Consider the following 18,496-nt stretch of genomic DNA (forward strand, 5'->3'; position numbering starts at 1 on the left):
AGGACTTAAGTAGTTGGATATCTATTTCTACAGCTCATCTTTTCTTCAAACAACCGTTTGAGAGCGTTTTCATGTACCTGATACCTGCAAGATAAATACAAGGCATCTTTTTCCAAAAAACTTGCAATCAGAACACATTCATGCATCTCTAAATGTGCTCCTAATCAATGCTATTAATGCTTCACTATAGAATGGGAAAACCAATTCAGTGAGAGTTTCCTCAGATGATGTTGATTCAAAGCTTCTAATTGTGATATGAAGCTTTTCATTCTCTGTATGGTAATTTGTACCTTTTTACAACAAATCGTAACTCTCCACACCGTTAGCATGACACTTCTATACACAGTTAATTTACACATCCACAAAGTGCAAAAGAAACCACGAAAGTTTTCTCCGAGAATGACAGCAGTTTACCTGTAACTACTTTATGTGGCTAAAACCAAAGGAAAAAAATTATAGCCCATAAACGAAGACAGACATTGTACTTGCTCTGATTGCGACATTTCCTTAAAAATGAAAAACTACCGATGTTGCCTGGATTGGGTTGTGAAAATGAATAGCCTTTTTCTACTTACCTTACGTAGATATGCGTCAGTCTAGAGGTGAGCTAATAAGTTTGTTTCGTTTTTCTGGCGCCGTTTAAGGAAGTCTGTGTGATGATTCATACCGTTGGTGAGAACCTTTATCATGGATAATGATAATTATTGCAAGGACAGAGCAGATGACATCAATCTCACATCCTTTTCAGATGGTCTGGAAAGCCGTTTGTGGGTCATAGGAATGTCCCTTGAGATGTGGAGATTTCTAAAGAGGCGCACCCAAGGAGAGGGTCTTGCACTGACCGAGTACTGGCTGGTGCGATTTGTCTGCTACGCCGCTTTGTCAGCGCAGCCAATTGTGGTCGCATAGGGCTCCAGGGCCTTAGAACTGGGAACATCTTCCAGCACTGGAATGAGATTTTCACTCTGCAGCGGAGTGTGCGCTGATATGAAACTTCCTGGCAGATTAAAACTGTGTGCCCGACCGAGACTCGAACTCGGGACCTTTGCCTTTCGCGGGCAAGTGCTCTACCATCTGAGCTACCGAAGCACGACTCACGTCACGAAGGTAGGAGACGAGGTACTGGCAGAAGTAAGGCTGTGAGTGCTGGACGTGAGTCGCGCTTCGGTAGCTCAGATGGTAGAGCACTAGCCCGCGAAAGGCAAAGGTCCCGAGTTCGAGTCTCGGTCGGGCACACAGTTTTAATCTGCCAGGAAGTTTCATATCAGCGCACACTCCGCTGCAGAGTGAAAATCTCATTCTGGAAACATCCCCCAGGCTGTGGCTAAGCCATGTCTCCGTAATATCCTTTCTTTCAGGAGTGCTAGTTCTGCAAGGTTCGCAGGAGACCTTCTGTAAAGTTTGGAAGGTAGGAGACGAGGTACTGGCAGAAGTAAGGCTGTGAGTACTGGACGTGAGTCGTGCTTCGGTAGCTCAGATGGTAGAGCACTTGCCCGTGAAAGGCAAAGGTCCCGAGTTCGAGTCTCGGTCGGGCACACAGTTTTAATCTGCCAGGAAGTTTCATATCAGCGCACACTCCGCTGCAGAGTGAAAATCTCATTCTGGAAACATCCCCCAGGCTGTGCCTAAGCCATGTCTCCGTAATATCCTTTCTTTCAGGAGTGCTAGTTCTGCAAGGTTCGCAGGAGAGCTTCTGTAAAGTTTGGAAGGTAGGAGACGAGGTACTGGCAGAAGTAAGGCTGTGAGTACTGGACGTGAGTCGTGCTTCGGTAGCTCAGATGGTAGAGCACTTGCCCGCGTAAGGCAAAGGTCCCGAGTTCGAGTCTCGGTCGGGCACACAGTTTTAATCTGCCAGGAAGTTTCATCTTCCAGCACTGCAGAAGAAACCTCCTAACGAACTCAGTTTGAGAACAGTACTGTACAACACAAAATGAATTACTTCACGAATCATTACTCTTGTTAAAAAGATACGCCCGCTAAACACGCTGGGCAGAACAGGTAATTACGATTGTGGAAAGGGCCAAATAAGATTGAGGTCAGGTCACCTAATTGTAATTTAATAACACTTTTACAGCCAAAGTGGCACATAGTCGGACCTTTACCGAATGCAACTCTTTCACGGCTGAAGGCCTCCAAACAAGAAATCTTAACAAATCAATAATATAAAAATTTAATTAAGATAGCAATAAAATAATTAAAAAACATCACCGCAAGGTAGATAGAAGAAACATATGCAAGGTGCAGTACCAATGGCTGAAGGCGACAGTTAAGTTTCAAAATTTTAAAATATATTACCATAATCTTAAAGGCAGAAGGCTGCAATCTTTAAGCTTTAAAGATAAATATAAGAATTAATTTTGCAAAATTTTTAAGAAAAATAAAAATAACCATAAGGCTTAAATTTTAGGTAGCTGAAAACAGATAATTAAACATCGGTCGCTCTCAAAAGCCTCCATGGAGGTCGGTCTGCCCTCGTTCACTTAGGCGAGACAGGTGGTGAGCCCAACTACACTTGACCCGTCGGAACCCAACCAGGGAACAGCCACTGACCGACCGACACAACCGACTTGCTTGCCACCAATCGGTACATGAGCACTAAAACACAAAATGTTGCGAACGTAATTATCCACAATGAAATATGTACAAACACTCTGTTGCTCACAGAAAAACCTCCCCAACAGCGAACCACCGAAACGAACCACACAACATGAATGGACGTGGCTTGGGTAGATGAAACCACTACTCAACTTTGACGTCCTGGGTCGGTGAACCTCTAAGCGCGTTGCGATGGGACAGCTCCACTCACGCTCCGACACCGCGCAGGGGCTGCCAGCGGCCCCAGCCGACTGCACCGCACGGAGATGTCTTCCCTGGTCAGCAGCAACCGACCGACTGCCTGCTGGTCCGTCCGCGACTGCTGATCCGTCGTGACTACAATGCTGGTGCGTCTCCCACTCACTTCCTGACACCCGACGGAGGAAATACTGACTCGGACCCAACCATGCAGAGGAAACACGCCCACTGGCACAACGACATCTCTACCCCAGTAAGAGACCGAGCCAAACTCCACAAGATCGAAGGGGCCCAGAAGCACTTAGAGAAGCAGTTACACGTCGCCGGATGAGACGAACGACCTCTCAGAGCTTGTACGCCGACAACATTTAAAACAGTTTGTCAGTGGAAATCACACCAACTACACACAGAGTTTGACAAACACTTGCACGAAGACTTGAACGATACGCAACAGTAACTAACTAACAATCGGGAGTCGATGCACACACCCACAGTCGACTCATGAACGATCGGCGAGCCAAAACGCGTCGTCCGGTTGGACGACCGACCGACGATCCACCAAGACCGTGGCCCGGCTCAAGTGATGCGCGGCGGCAATGGTCGGGCGAGCCATGTCGACACAGACCTCACTGCTGCTCCAACCAGACTGCACCAGTGCCGCTTTGCAACTCCCCGACTGGCAGGTGCGGACTGCGCTCCAGACACGTTCCAACCGACTGGCAGACCCGAACTCCAAAGCCAAACTTCTCTTATTTTTATTTTTACTTTTTTATTTATTTATTGTTCCGTGGGACCAAATTAAGGAGAAGTCTCCATGGTCATGGAACGAGTCAATACATGAAATTATAACACGATATTAGAAACAGATAAAATGAAATATAAAAATACATATTCAGGTGACAAGTCATACGTATAAATGAAGAAAATCAACAATGTAACACTGGATTTTGCTTAATTTTTTAGCTCTTCCAGGAGCTCCTCGACATAATAGAAGGAGTGAGCCATGAGGACACTCTTCAGTTTGGACGTAAAAGAGTTTGGGTTACTGCTAAGATTTTTGAGTTCTTGTGGTAGCTTATTGAAAACGGATGCAGCAAAATACTGCACTCCTTTCTGCACAAGAATCAAGGAAGTGCATTCTAAATGCAGATTTGATTTCTGCCTAGTATTAACTGAGTGAAAGCTGCTAACTCTTGGGATTAGGCTAATATTGCTAACAACAAACGACATTAAAGAAAATATGTACTGTGAGGGCAATGTCAGAATTCCCAGATTTTTGAATAGGGTCGACAAGACGTTCTACGACAGACAACGACCGGGAAGTAATAGCAGTCGAGCAAAGATACTACGAGAGGGGATATATCGATACGCGCTGCTAGCGCCGGTCGCGGTCAGGCAAAACAACAACTCAGTGACAGTAGTAATTTAAATTAACAAAGTGAAGTGGAAATACGTTAAAATCAGGGTGTAAAATACATGACGCCGGGAACGCGAGCCATGCACGGCTCAGTAACCATGTTGTTTAACGTGAGTAAGATATGTTGCAGTTACTCTTAAAGTTTTTCTTTTTTTGTGTAAGAGGATAGGCACCATCCAGATATAAAACCAAGCGAACAACGAATTTCTCTCTCACTAGATGGGAAGACACCTCATTGAGTCACTTAAAAAGTATCAGTTACGTGGAATGTTGGAGTTCCGTTTCTGAAATTTCGTTGAACAATCATTGCGTGAGTCTTCCCATTGGTGGAATAAGGTTTGCGTAGACTATTGCAGCGGGCTCTGTCGTGGGGAGAAAGTGCGACTTATTTAGAGGACGCGGGGGAGCACACTTGGTCGGGTGACGCAGACGAGCGACGTGCATTTGTGTTCGAGAATCAGTTCATCACTCCATCACTTACGAGTGGTTGGTCTCAGCAGCGGACGCAGGTTTCGTCGCCCTGAACCACTGAGTCTGGTGGAAATAGCCTGCAGTGTGGGCTGTCTCAGGAGGAGAATGAGTGGATGTTCTCGATTTGTTTCTTGTAAACTTGAGAAGACAACGCGTATATAAGAAGGGTAGAAGGACGGATTCTCAAAATTATAGACCATTATCCTTAACATCGGTTTGTTGCAGGATTCTGCGAAACAAAACTCGCCCTTTTTTCACATGATATCTTGCGAACCACGGATGAGGTTATCAGACGGATGCCATATTCCTTGACTTCCGGAAAGCGTTTGACTCGGTGCCCCACTGCAGACTCCTAACTAAGGTACGAGCATATGGGATTGGTTCCCAAGTATGTGAGTGGCTCGAAGACTTCTTAAGTAATAGAACCCAGTACGTTGTCCCCGACAGTGAGTGTTCATGGGAGGTGAGGGTATCATCTGGAGTGTCCCAGGGAAGTGTGGTAGGTCCGCTGTTGTTTTCTATCTACATACATGATCTTTTGGATAGGGTGGATAGCAATGTGCGGCTGTTTGCTGATGATGCTGTGGTGTACGGGAAGGTGTCGTCGTTGAGTGACTGTAGGAGGCAGATGACTTGGACAGGATTTGTGATTGGTGTAAAGAACGGCAGCTAACTCTAAATATAGATAAATGTAAATTAATGCAGATGAATAGAAAAAAGAATCCCGTAATGTTTGAATACTCCATTAGTAGTGTAGCGCATGACTCAGTCACGTCGATTAAATATTTGGGCGTAACATTGCAGAGCGATATGAAGTGGGACAAGCATGTAATGGCAGTTGTGGGGAAGGCGGATAGTCGTCTTCGGTTCATTAGTAGAATTTTGGGAAGGTGTGGTTCATCTGTAAAGGAGACGTCTTATAAAACACTAATACGACCTATTCTTGAGTACTGCTCGAGCATTTGGGATCCTTATCAGGTCGGATTGAGGGAGGACATAGAAGCAATTCAGAGGCGGGCTGCTAGATTTGTTACTGGTACGTTTGATCATCACGCGAGTGTTACGGAAATGCTTCATGAAGTCGGGTGGGAGTCTCTAGAGGAAAGGAGGCGTTCATTTTGTGAATCCCTACTTAGGAAATTTAAAGAACCAGCATTTGAGGCTGACTGCGGTACAGTTTTACTACCGCTAACTTACATTTCGCGGAAAGACCACAAAGATAAGAGAGATTAGGGCTCGTACAGAGGCATATAGGCAGTCATTTTTCCCTCGTTCTGTTTGGGAGTGGAACAGGGAGAGAAGATGCTAGTTGTGGTACGAGGTACCCTCCGCCACGCACCATATGATGGATTGCGGAGTATGTATGTAGATGTAGATGTAGACTTCTAGTAGAAGGCTCATCCGTGACTAAATGGGTTTAGATATTTGTTTGTGGAACCGGTTCCTTGTTTCTGGGCCTGATCAGAACAGTAATTATGCAACCAGCAGTGATTATGCATTTCAGGGTGACAACATGTTGGGATGACAGTCACTCTTACTTGATCTATTCCTTGCAGGCATGTTAGGCAGATGTAAGTCTGTCCTTAAATTTACAGCTTGAATTTCCTTTGTTTTCGTAGTTCACTGATTTTATGACTTTTTGCTTCCTTTTTGTGTGTGTACTCGCAAAGAGTAAACAAAACTGGAACCAATTTGGATCAATGAGGTCAATTCAGTAGAAAGATAATCTACCCCAGTTATGAATCATTAATGATTTAGCAAGCGGTTATAACCAGAACTCTAACACGAGGGCCTTTCTTTTTTCATTACGTGATCTGCTGCATGACATTGCAGATACATATCCGAGTTCATGGAGAGTGATCTGTCTCTCGGTCAGTCCCACCAGAACAGATCACAAAAAACGACCAAATGGTTCGTTTGCTTTTGTCGGCACCTTGCAGGGTCAAAAACCAATCACGTCACCTGATCAGATTGGTCTGTCAGACAAGAACACATTCGACTGAACGAAACTAATGTAAAGATTCTGTCTACGTTAGCTAATGAGTCACGCAGAGGTAATATTTTGTGAAGTTTTCGTGTCAATTTCCCGATTTTCATGGTTAGGGCCACATCTCCCCCTTGCCCCTTTGATCCCACAGCTAATTCTATCACCGAGTGGGCATCAGGAGAAAGGTTATCGCATATTGTAAAAGTGCTATAGAAAAGCGCTACTGTTGCACTTGCATCATGTCACTAAACACTGGCCAGTAACACGGAAGTTTGTGTTCTGTCAGTGTTTGTTTTGTAGCACTGAACTGATTGCTAATGTGACGTAAGGATAGCTAAAATGTGTCACTGTAGACGGATATGAGGACCAATTCCCAACCGGCATAATAAATTTAAAACTTATCAGCCGACGTCAACTTTCAGTCACCATGAAGCTTCTGAGAACATTCTTCTCAACGTTTATGGCAAACTGTCCTGACTGACTGCTTCTGAATTATTAATAAGAATCTTATAGGATTCGTTGAAATATTCGTCTCTCCAAAACTTTGGCCACATTCCTCTTGGCCAAGGGGTTTGTACAGAGGGGAGAAGACTCATTTGTCACCACAATCAACATCAGCATCCCTGTGAAATTTAAATTTCCTTGCGAATTAAGTGTTCGAAGAGATTCCAGGATTGCAGCCTGAAGATGACTCGCAGGTATCCTGTTGAAATATCGTGGAGTGAAGTTTACGACGACCGCTGCAGTCCTGAAATCTCTTCGAACATCAGCATCGCTTTAGTGGAGCTTATCTCTCCATCCCTATACGTCCGCTTGCAGCAGGAGCAACCTCCAGAAAATATCCATGTGACACTGTTTCCATTCCTCATGGATTGTTCAGTTCAGGGTTACGGGGCTACCAATCTCATTTAGTGCCACAATACATTAAGTGATGTCCCATACATCAGGTGTAGTGTTACTGTATCTATAGAGCTTCTATAGTTCCAGTCACTGCCCTAGTTGGCGCTGAAGTTGCAGCACTGCAGTCACTGGTGGTAATGGGAAATTCAGTGATCCTAGATGGTGGATGGCGGCAAAATCCGAAGTATTTATCTACAAAATTAGATAAAAGGTATAACTTGTAGCATTTCCACATCTAAAATACGTCAGCAAAACACACTCCCACTCGCACACACAATGTTTATCCCATGAACTTTTAGACTGAGTAACACTTGTGAGGGTACAAACTTTGATTTCAGTGCCATTCATGGTGTAAGCATAACGACCGTCAGATTAACTATTTGCAACATCTAAACTGTTTTATCATGCTTATCAAGTGTCTCAATGTTAATTCAGTCACTAAAATGCCTGCAGAAATACGTCAGATATATAAAATGTCAATGTTGGCATCAAGTGTCACTAGGGGTAAAATAAATACTGCCTACAGGAAAATTAAACAGACCTTTGGAGAAGACAGAACCACTTGTATGAATATCAAGAGCTCAGATGGAAACCCAGTTCTAAGCAAAGAAAGAAAACAGAAGGGTGGAAGGAGTATATAGAGGGTCTGTACAAGGGTGATGTACTTAAGGACAGTATTATAGGAATGGAAGAGGATGTAGATGAAGATGAAATGGGAGATATGATACTGCGTGAAGAGTTTGCCACAGTACTGAAAGACCTAAGCCGAAACAAGGCCCCGGGAATAGACAACATTCCATTAGAACTACTGATAGCCTTGGGAGAGCCAGCCGTGACAAAACTCTACCATCTGGTGAGCAAGATGTATGAGACAGGTGAAATACCCTCAGACGTCGAGAAGAATATAATAATTCCAATCCCAAAGAAAGCAGGTGATGACCGATGTGAAAATTACCGAACTATCAGTTTAATAAGCCACGGCTGCAAAATACTAACACGAATTCTTTACAGACGAATGGAAAAACTGGTACAAGCCGACCTCGAGGTAGATCGGTTTCGATTCCGTAGAAATTTTGGAACACGTGAGGCAATACTGACCCTACGACTTATCTTAGAAAATAGATTAAGGAAAGGCAAAACTACATTTCTAGTATTTGTAGACTTCGAGAAAGCTTTTGACAATATTGACTGGAATACTGTCTTTCAAATGCTGACGGTGGCAGGGGTAAAATACAGGGAGCGAAAGGCTATTTACAACTTGTGCAGAAACCAGATGGCAGTTATAAGAGTCGAGGGACATGAAAGGGAAGCAGTGGTTCGGAAGGGAGTGAGACAGGGTTGTAGCCTATCCCCGATGTTATTCAATCTGTAGATTGAGCAAGCAGTAAAGGAAACAGAAGAAAAATTCGGAGCAGGAATTAAAATCCATAGAAAAGAAATAAAAACTTTGAGGTTCGCCAATGACATTGTAATTCTGACAGAGACAACAAAGGACCTGGTAGAGCAGCTGAACGGAATGGACAGTGTCTTGAAAGGAAGATATAAGATGAACATCAACAGAAGCGTAACGAGGATAATGGAATATAGTCGAATTAAATCGGGTGATGCTGAGGGTATTAGATCAGGAAATGAGACGCTTAAAGTAGTAAATGAGTTTTGCTATTTGAGGTGCAAAATAACTGATGATGTTCGAAGTAGAGAGGATATATAATGTAGACTGGCAATGGCAAAGAAAGCGTTTCTGAAGAAGAGAAATTTGTTAACATCGAGGAAGTCGTTTCTGAAAGTATTTCTATGGAGTGTGGCCATATATGGAATTGAAACGTGGACGATAAATAGTTTGGTCAAGAAGAGAATAGAATCTTTCGAAATGTGGTACTACAGAAGGATGCTGAAGATTAGATGGGTAGATCACATAACTAATGAAGAGGTATTGATTAGAATGAGGGAGAAGAGAAATTTGTGGCACACCTTGACTAGAAGAAGGGATCGGTTGGTAGGACATGTTCTGAGGCATCAAGGTATCACCAATATAGTATTGGAGGGCAGCGTGGAGGGTAAAAATCGTAGAGGGAGACCAAGAGATGTATACACTAATCAGATTCAGAAGGATGTAGGTTGCAGTAGGTAATGGGAGATGAAGAAGCTTGCACAGGATAGAGTAGCATAGAGCTGCATCAAACCAGTCTCTGGACTGGAGACCACAACAACAACAACAACAACAACAGATGGAAACAGTTCTATAGCATACAGATAGATGTTATAAGTGTTCACTGTGCCACTCTCTCACTGCAGCCACATCCTCCACGTTTTGGAGTCTACAGAGATCCAGTTTGTTGAAATTCCTTAAACTAATAGCTTAAACTTTTCCTGGTTGATGCGTCAGTGCCAAGTATAAGGCGCAATGCCCGCTGTGCTGAAGTTTCTGACTCACTTCTTCTGAATTCAAGAACGCAGAAAACATTATACTGCCTGGTGGACTACTTACACCTAATTGATGTGGAATGGTTGCCTGTTGACATGAGTAGTCGAGCTAATGTTTATGCAGCTACTGGTGACTTCAGATCTTCGTCTTTACAATGGTTCGTAGATTACTGATAGCCGATTTTTGTTTCCTGAAATTTATTTAAACTGGTACAAAAATGTGTAAAATATTTTAAGATACTGATTCATTTGTTTGCCAAACTAGCAGTTACGCTTAGTGCAAAAATTGCAGCATTTCGGTGTTTGAAAACCTCGGTGATATATTGCTGCTGGTTGAAAACCTCATTGTTGGTGGGACAGTGCTAAATCGAAGACGTAATATGCTCAGTACTAATACTGCTCTCTCATTCCTCCACACTCAAGAAGACGGACAACGTTGAACTGCATTGCGTCCTTCTTATTCACAACTGTGGTGCAGTGACCATCTGCTGACTTGAGCACTTCAGTTGTTGTTTAGACAACTATAAGCCTTCTAGCAGTAGGAACTTTAGCTCCTCATCTTTCTAATGATATGTAGATTACTGGTAACCAATTTATGTTTCTAGAAATTTATGCTGATTGATATAAATCTGTAAAATATTTTAAGACATTGACTTGTTTGTTTCCCAAATTCACTGTTATGGTTATTACAAAAATTTTTGGATTTAGGTGTTCGAAAACCTCAACAATATGTTTCTTCTGATTCAAATCCTAATCAGTTGTACACCTAAAACATGGTTCATTCTACCTAAATTCAACAACTTCTGTTCATAAAGTGTATTAATTATTGGTATTATTTTATGTGCTGTATTGAACTGAATGAATTAAGAGATAGTCAATTTCCTAAGAACAATATTTTATTTTTTAAAAAACATCATCTACAATTTCTTAAGTTGCTTGATTAATTGTAGCATTTGTGTCACCTATAGAATGTTCCAACATATTCCCAGGGTTCCAACCATTTCGTCGACACGTTTTCACACCTGCAGTAGACGTGATTTGGTCTTTACTTTGTACACAGCCTTCTGAGCCGTTCCCACTAGGCTCGAACATACAAGTGGTCAACCTCCCTGCCGACGGATACGACGCTCCAGCAGGCCTTCCAGTCACCGTCTCGGGCTGGGGCGACACCGCTCCGGGCTGGGGCATGAACGGCTCCAGCGCAGTGTACCTGCAGCGGGCGGACATGCACGTCGTGGACCGCGACACCTGCCGTGAAATGATGGCCGACATCTCGCCAGTGACGAAGGGCATGGTGTGCGCTGGGGACCCCACCATGGCCGCCTGCCATGGGGATTCGGGGAGCCCCCTGGTCTATGGGGACACCCAGATCGGTATTGTGTCTTGGAGTCGGCCGGATTGCATCAGTGCCACTGCCGTCTACGCCAACATGGGCACTTTCCGAGCCTGGATCAGGAACAACACAGGAGTTTAACAGACGTGGTGTATGCCTTCACTAGCTGTACACCGGAACATAATCGTGTTGCTTTATGCTTCAAACTGTAATTTTTCTTTACTCATGTTCTAATAAATATTCATCCTGAAAATTTAGTTCGCCAAACTGAAAATCTCGCCTGCCATTTCCATTTTGATATACGAATTTTCTTTGTTTGCCCAAGACAGAATACCTACACTGACAAATTCAACAATATGCTGATCTATTACCATTTAGCCCCTTCCCCGGCCCGCATCTCGTGGTCGTGCGGTAGCGTTCTCGCTTCCCATGCCCGGGTTCCCGGGTTCGATTCCCGGCGGGGTCAGGGATTTTCCCTGCCTCGTGATGGCTGGGTGTTGTGTGACGTCCTTAGGTTAGTTAGGTTTAAGTAGTTCTAAGTTCTAGGGAACTGATGACCATCGATGTTAAGTCCCATAGTGCTCAGAGCCATTTGAGCCATTTGAACCTTCCCCGGTTTACTGTTCCATGTAGGCTGTAGGGGTTATCTATTGTACGGCTCAAGCAGCGACTAGCCAAATCAGCATACCATAACCCTCTACACAATTTTTATTTTACACGTCTAGTTCTGTAGAACCAAATTGAGGAGTTAATCTCCTGCGTCACGGTACGTGTCTGTAGATAAAATTACAACACAAAAGTAATGACGGATAAAATAAAATATTTTTGAATCCAAAAAAAGATACAAGACATAAGTTTATGCAAACACAAGCAACAATATAAGACAGGTATCAGCCTAATATTTCAAGGAACTCATCGGCAGAGCACAAGGAGTGACCCACGATGATACTCTTCAGTTTAGATCGAAACCGCGTGGATTACTGCTAATACTTTTGAATTCTTATAGTAGTTTATTGAAAGTGGATGCACCAGTACATTGCACGCCTTTGTGCACATGAGTCAAGGAAGTGCGATCTAAATGCAGTTTGCGTTTCTGCCTAATATTAACTGAGTGAAAACTGCTAATGGTTGGGAATTAACTTACATTGTTAACAAGAAACGACAGTAAAGGACTTGTATATTGAGAGGATAATGTCAGAATACCCAGACTAATACATACGGCGATGCCTTACATACGTTTACCGAGCGAGGTAGTGCAGTGGTTACAACAATGGACTCGTATTCGGAAGGATGACGGTTCATATCCCGTCCAGCTATTCGGATTTAGGTTTCCTGTGATTTCCCTACACCGCTTAAGCCAAATGCTGGGATGGTTCCTTGAGAATGGCATGGCCCATTTCCTTCCCAAACAATCCCACATCTGAGCTAGTGCTCCATCTTCAATAGCCGCGTTGTCAACGGGACTTTGAACACTGATCTTCCTTCCTTTGTTTCAGAAATTAAAAGTTGTAGTAAGATCTTATGGGACCAAACTGCTGAAGTCATCGGTCCCTAAGCTTAAACACTACTTCATCTAACGTAAACTAACTTATGCTAAAGATAACTCACACGCCCATGGCCAAGGAAGGACTCGAACGTTGGGAGCATTGCTTTCTGACATCTGACTGAGGCTGAAGATTGCGTTGGCACCATTATTCCATGGTGTACATTACTGCAAAATGTATGGTTGTTAAGTTACAGGCGTTCAGACATCAAAATCTGTTACACTTACAACGTTAATTTAATTCTCTGTCGGTTCTAGTCAGAAGATATTAAGTGTTGGGTTGGCAGAAGAGCCAACACCGTGTTATTACAGGAGGCCGAAATGCACGCGTTTTAGCTCACGCAGGCTGGCGTGAGGAGGGAAGAACTATATTGACGTGAGGTCTGGAACATGACAAGGAATTAGAATTCAGAAAGCGGACGGAAGTAGTTTGATACTTAACTTTAATCCATTTAATGATGAACGTCGCTCTTGACGGTACATGATTCACAATATCAATATCAATAGTAACTGAATATGGCGCCTTGCTAGGTCGTAGCAAATGACGCAGCTGACGGCTATGCTAAACTGTCGTCTCTGCAAATGAGAGCGTATGTGGACAGTGAACCATCGCTAGCAAAGTCGCCTGTACAACTGGGCTAATGCTGGAGAGTCTCTCTAGACTAGACCTGCCGTGTGGCGGCACTCGGTTTGCAATCACTGACAGTGGCGACACGCGGGTCTGACGTATACTAACGGATTTAAGGGCTACCACCTAGCAAGTGTGGTGTCTCGCAGTGACACCACGTTCCTCCCCCGCAAATTGGCGTACGGTTGTGGTATAAGGCCTCCGCCCATCGTGTGGAGGACCCCATGTTGACGTATGCGACGAGGTGGGGAGCCTAACAACAGGCGAGGCTGTGCCACCCGCACCCTGCCATTCGGACCGCGGGGAGCTAGAGAACGCCTGAAAACCTACTCCAGGGTGCACGCCAAAATGCGGTGTATGCGCCCGTAGAGAGACAGGAGGGGCCGAAGGGTCGACCTCCATCGGGCCAGGGCACCCGACGGGCGAAGACGACATATGGTCCGGAGCGGGCGAGATTTCCATGTCAGAGAACAACTGGTCCCGGGGAACGATCGGCGACGCGTGACCCAGGGAGGCGCCCGATGGCTGCAGCGACGCGTCCACTGCGGGCGTCGCCTGCGGGAGAACAGGCGGCGGCAGCGGTGCGTCGCCATGGGGCAAAATGGAAGGCAGCGTCGGTAACACCTGGGGCTGAGGCGAGCCAGTAGATGGGTCCCCGGGGCGCTGACCGGACGGCACTGTCGCTGAAATCAGACAGCGAGCGACAGATCCCGCGCGACGACAGAGGCGCAGCTGATTGAGATGCCGGCGCCCCTCACCAGAGGCCCCCAAAATCAGATACATAGCTCGTCCGAGGCAGCAAAGAATGCGCCCTTCGAGCCAACGCCGCGAACCTCGATAGTGGCGGTAGTAGACAACGTCGCCTGGGGCAAAAGCAAGTGACTGCCGCTGCACAGGAACCTGATGTGGCAGATGTAGCAACGACATCAAGGTTCGATGATGGCGACCGTGGAGCAACTCAGCCGCCAAGCGACAATCTCGGGGCTGAGAGCGATACGAGGACAAAAAGAGCAATAACGCATCCTCCCGAGAATGCGACTCTTTCAACTTCAACATCTGTGACTTGAAAGTCCAGACTAATCATTCAGCAGCACCGTTTGACTGTAGCAAAAACGGCGCGGACGTCAGATGTTGAATACCACTGGCCTTGCAGAATGACTGAAATTCTGCGGACATGAATTGTGGGCCATTGTCGGAAACAATTGTCTGTGGAAGACCTTCAATGCAAAAGGTAGCAGATAACGCTTGGATAGTGGCAGATGAGGTCGTGGAAGACATCCAGACAACAAAAGGAAAATTACTGAATGAATCTATCACAACCAATCATCCTCTGGGGGGGGGGGGGGTAAAGGAAAAGTTGCAAGCACTAGTTGTGGGTTCACTGTTGCCTTGAAGTCCACACAAAGTCTCAATTTTCCTGAAGGTGTTGGCAAAATGACTAAGGGTGATGCCCAGAGAGAAGCCTGCACACCTTCAATTACACCTTGTGATTCCAAATCGTGTAATGTTTTTGCAACCTCATCACACAATGCGTGGGGAACATTGTGCGCTCTGAAAAATTTCGGTTGTGCATTTACTTTCAGTTCCAAATGTGCTTTATAGTTCTTAGCTCAACCGAGGCCCAGTACAAAAATGTCTGCAAATTCTTCACATAGACGAGAAACACTGTCTGAAGGCACAGTCTGGTTCACTGATAGGACCTGATTTACTACAGACAAGTTAAACAACTGAAATGAATCGAAACCAAACAAGTTCACTGCAGAAGAAGAATGAAGGACGTAAAACGACACAAGTTTTGTTTGTCCTTTGTATGTTGCAGGAAGGCTGCACTGTCCTAACACAGGGATCTCTTGACCTGAATAGCTAGTTAACGTAACATTTTCGGCATGCAACGGAGGTGTGCCCGGCAGTTTGTAAGTGTCTTGATTGATTAGTGAAACTCCAGCTCCGGTATCGAGCTGGAATGGTATCACTTCGCCGTTAATGTCCAAGTCTATAAAAAGTTTATTGTCCTGCTGACGACAAGAGCGATCGTCTCGTGCAACGTGAACTGACACTGGTACATAATCACTTGCGACTTGACGGGAGTTCCGGCGATGTCGACGAACGCTATTTGTGGGACGAACAGTCACTGTTAGAGAGAGCGGAACTGTGCAGAATGGAATGAATGACATTAATTTCCATGGGTGATGGTTCGCGAGCCTGTGTATCCTTGGTCCGATTCCGATTCCGGTGCAAAGCAAAGGGCCTGCAATGGTTTTGAGTTTCCGATCTGAGCTTTTTCTGGCAAACACTCTGAACATGTCCTTTTTTATTACAGTAAAAGCAAACAGCTTGGCGTGACGGGCAGTTCTCACGTGAATGTTTAGTAGCGCACCGCAGGCATGATTTAAGCACTGCATTTGCTTGCCGGCTCAGCACACGTGGCTGAGAGCCTGGCGGCAGCGGCGCAGTTGGGTGCGAGGGCTAATTACTGCTCCGTGCAGCTCGCCCGGCGGGCCGGGTAACCTGACACACGGCTGGCGAATTTTCAAATGATTCCTGAGCAAAGTCAAGTGTGTCCTGCCGATCCAGTATGTCCATCACTTGTTGAAGGGAGGGGTTGACTAGTTTCAAAATCTGTTTCCTTATACGAACATCAGAAACGTTCTGTGCAATTGCGTCATGTACCATATAGTATCTGAATATGGGAGCGTATATAGACAGTGAACCATCGCTAGCAAAGTCGGCTGTACAACTGGGGCGACTGCTAGGGAGTCTCTAGACCTGCCGTGTGGCGGCGCTCGGCCTGCAATCACTGATAGTGGCGACACGCGGGTCTGACGTATACTAACGGATTTAAAGGCTACCACCTAGCAATTGTGGTGTCTGGCAGTGACACCACATTAAGTATTAATAACTATAACGATTTTGTTGCAGAACTATAATGACCTATTTTATTAAATTGTGTCCTACTTCAACGGCCGTAATCAGATAGTAACTTCACCGACCAGCAACTGAAATATATCTATTTTTTCATGTATTATTTTCATTATTACAAACTTTTATTAAATTTCTCGCTAACACTTACATGAATTGAAACAAGATTGTGTAATGTTTATTAACTAGGAATGACTTTTCTAGAGGGCAGTACTAACGCTACACATCAAATCCAGTCAATATTATTTCTAATGGATTTGGCTCTAAAGTGATGAAGGATGGAATTGTCGAGTTAATTGTGTTTGTGTCACCTCGGTGAAACAATCTACTCACATATCTCCGTAAATGAACAGAACAATACTGAAAAATGTATTAGAACATACTTCCCACAGAAACCATGATTTTTGGTCCCAAATGACAAATGGAAGTAAGTCGGAACTACCTTGTGCTTTTCATTTTGCAACACTATAGTGATGTATAAAAGACGCGACAGTGAGTTTTTATTTTTCTTTACATATGATAGAACACACCAATCAGTCGTCTTTTCTGGCGGGTTTTATTTGGCAAATCTACATTTAGGTTAGTGCCTAGCCATTATCTATGCATTGTTCCATAGTACACTCCTGGAAATTGAAATAAGAACACCGTGAATTCATTGTCCCAGGAAGGAGAAACTTTATTGACACATTCCTGGGGTCAGATACATCACATGATCACACTGACAGAACCACAGGCACATAGACACAGGCAACAGAGCATGCACAATGTCAGCACTAGTACAGTGCATATCCACCTTTCGCAGCAATGCAGGCTGCTATTCTCCCATGGAGACGATCGTAGAGATGCTGGATGTAGTCCTGTGGAACGGCTTACCATGCCATTTCCACCTGGCGCCTCAGTTGGACCAGCGTTCGTGCTGGACGTGCAGACCGCGTGAGACGACGCTTCATCCAGTCCCAAACATGCTCAATGGGGGACAGATCCGGAGATCTTGCTGGCCAGGGTAGTTGACTTACACCTTCTAGAGCACGTTGGGTGGCACGGGATACATGCGGACGTGCATTGTCCTGTTGGAACAGCAAGTTCCCTTGCCGGTCTAGGAATGGTAGAACGATGGGTTCGATGACGGTTTGGATGTACCGTGCACTATTCAGTGTCCCCTCGACGATCACCAGTGGTGTACGGCCAGTGTAGGAGATCGCTCCCCACACCATGATGCCGGGTGTTGGCCCTGTGTGCCTCGGTCGTATGCAGTCCTGATTGTGGCGCTCACCTGCACGGCGCCAAACACGCATACGACCATCATTGGCACCAAGGCAGAAGCGACTCTCATCGCTGAAGACGACACGTCTCCATTCGTCCCTCCATTCACGCCTGTCGCGACACCACTGGAGGCGGGCTGCACGATGTTGGGGCGTGAGCGGAAGACGGCCTAACGGTGTACGGGACCGTAGCCCAGCTTCATGGAGACGGTTGCGAATGGTCCTCGCCGATACCCCAGGAGCAACAGTGTCCCTAATTTGCTGGGAAGTGGCGGTGCGGTCCCTTACGGCACTGCGTAGGATCCTACGGTCTTGGCGTGCATCCGTGCGTCGCTGTGGTCCGGTCCCAGGTCGACGGGCACGTGCACCTTCCGCCGACCACTGGCGACAACATCGATGTACTGTGGAGACCTCACGCCCCACGTCTTGAGCACTTCGGCGGTACGTCCACCCGGCCTCCCGCATGCCCACTATACGCCCTCGCTCAAAGTCCGTCAACTGCACATACGGTTCACGTCCACGCTGTCGCGGCATGCTACCAGTGTTAAAGACTGCGATGGAGCTCCGTATGCCACGGCAAACTGGCTGACACTGACGGCGGCGGTGCACAAATGCTGCGCAGCTAGCGCCATTCGACGGCCAACACCGCGGTTCCTGGTGTGTCCGCTGTGCCGTGCGTGTGATCATTGCTTGTACAGCCCTCTCGCAGTGTCCGGAGCAAGTATGGTGGGTGTGACACACCGGTGTCAATGTGTTCTTTTTTCCATTTCCAGGAGTGTATTAATGCATGACAGTTCCCTGTTGTTCGGGCGTCTGTCA

General features: G+C 45.6%; 1 protein-coding gene across 1 annotated transcript; it reads left to right on the plus strand.

The window, feature by feature from the left end:
* Nucleotides 1-780: 780 nt before the first annotated feature.
* On the plus strand, nt 781-11,466 carry LOC126418768 (trypsin 3A1-like). Its single transcript, XM_050085695.1, has 2 exons — nt 781-900; nt 11,053-11,466. The coding sequence occupies exons 1-2, from the start codon at nt 781-783 to the stop codon at nt 11,464-11,466; spliced, it is 534 nt and encodes a 177-aa protein (XP_049941652.1).
* The last annotated feature ends 7,030 nt before the right edge of the window (nt 11,467-18,496 follow it).

This window comes from Schistocerca serialis, chromosome 9 (assembly GCF_023864345.2).
Source record: "Schistocerca serialis cubense isolate TAMUIC-IGC-003099 chromosome 9, iqSchSeri2.2, whole genome shotgun sequence".
In the NCBI taxonomy this organism is placed as follows: domain Eukaryota; kingdom Metazoa; phylum Arthropoda; class Insecta; order Orthoptera; family Acrididae; genus Schistocerca; species Schistocerca serialis.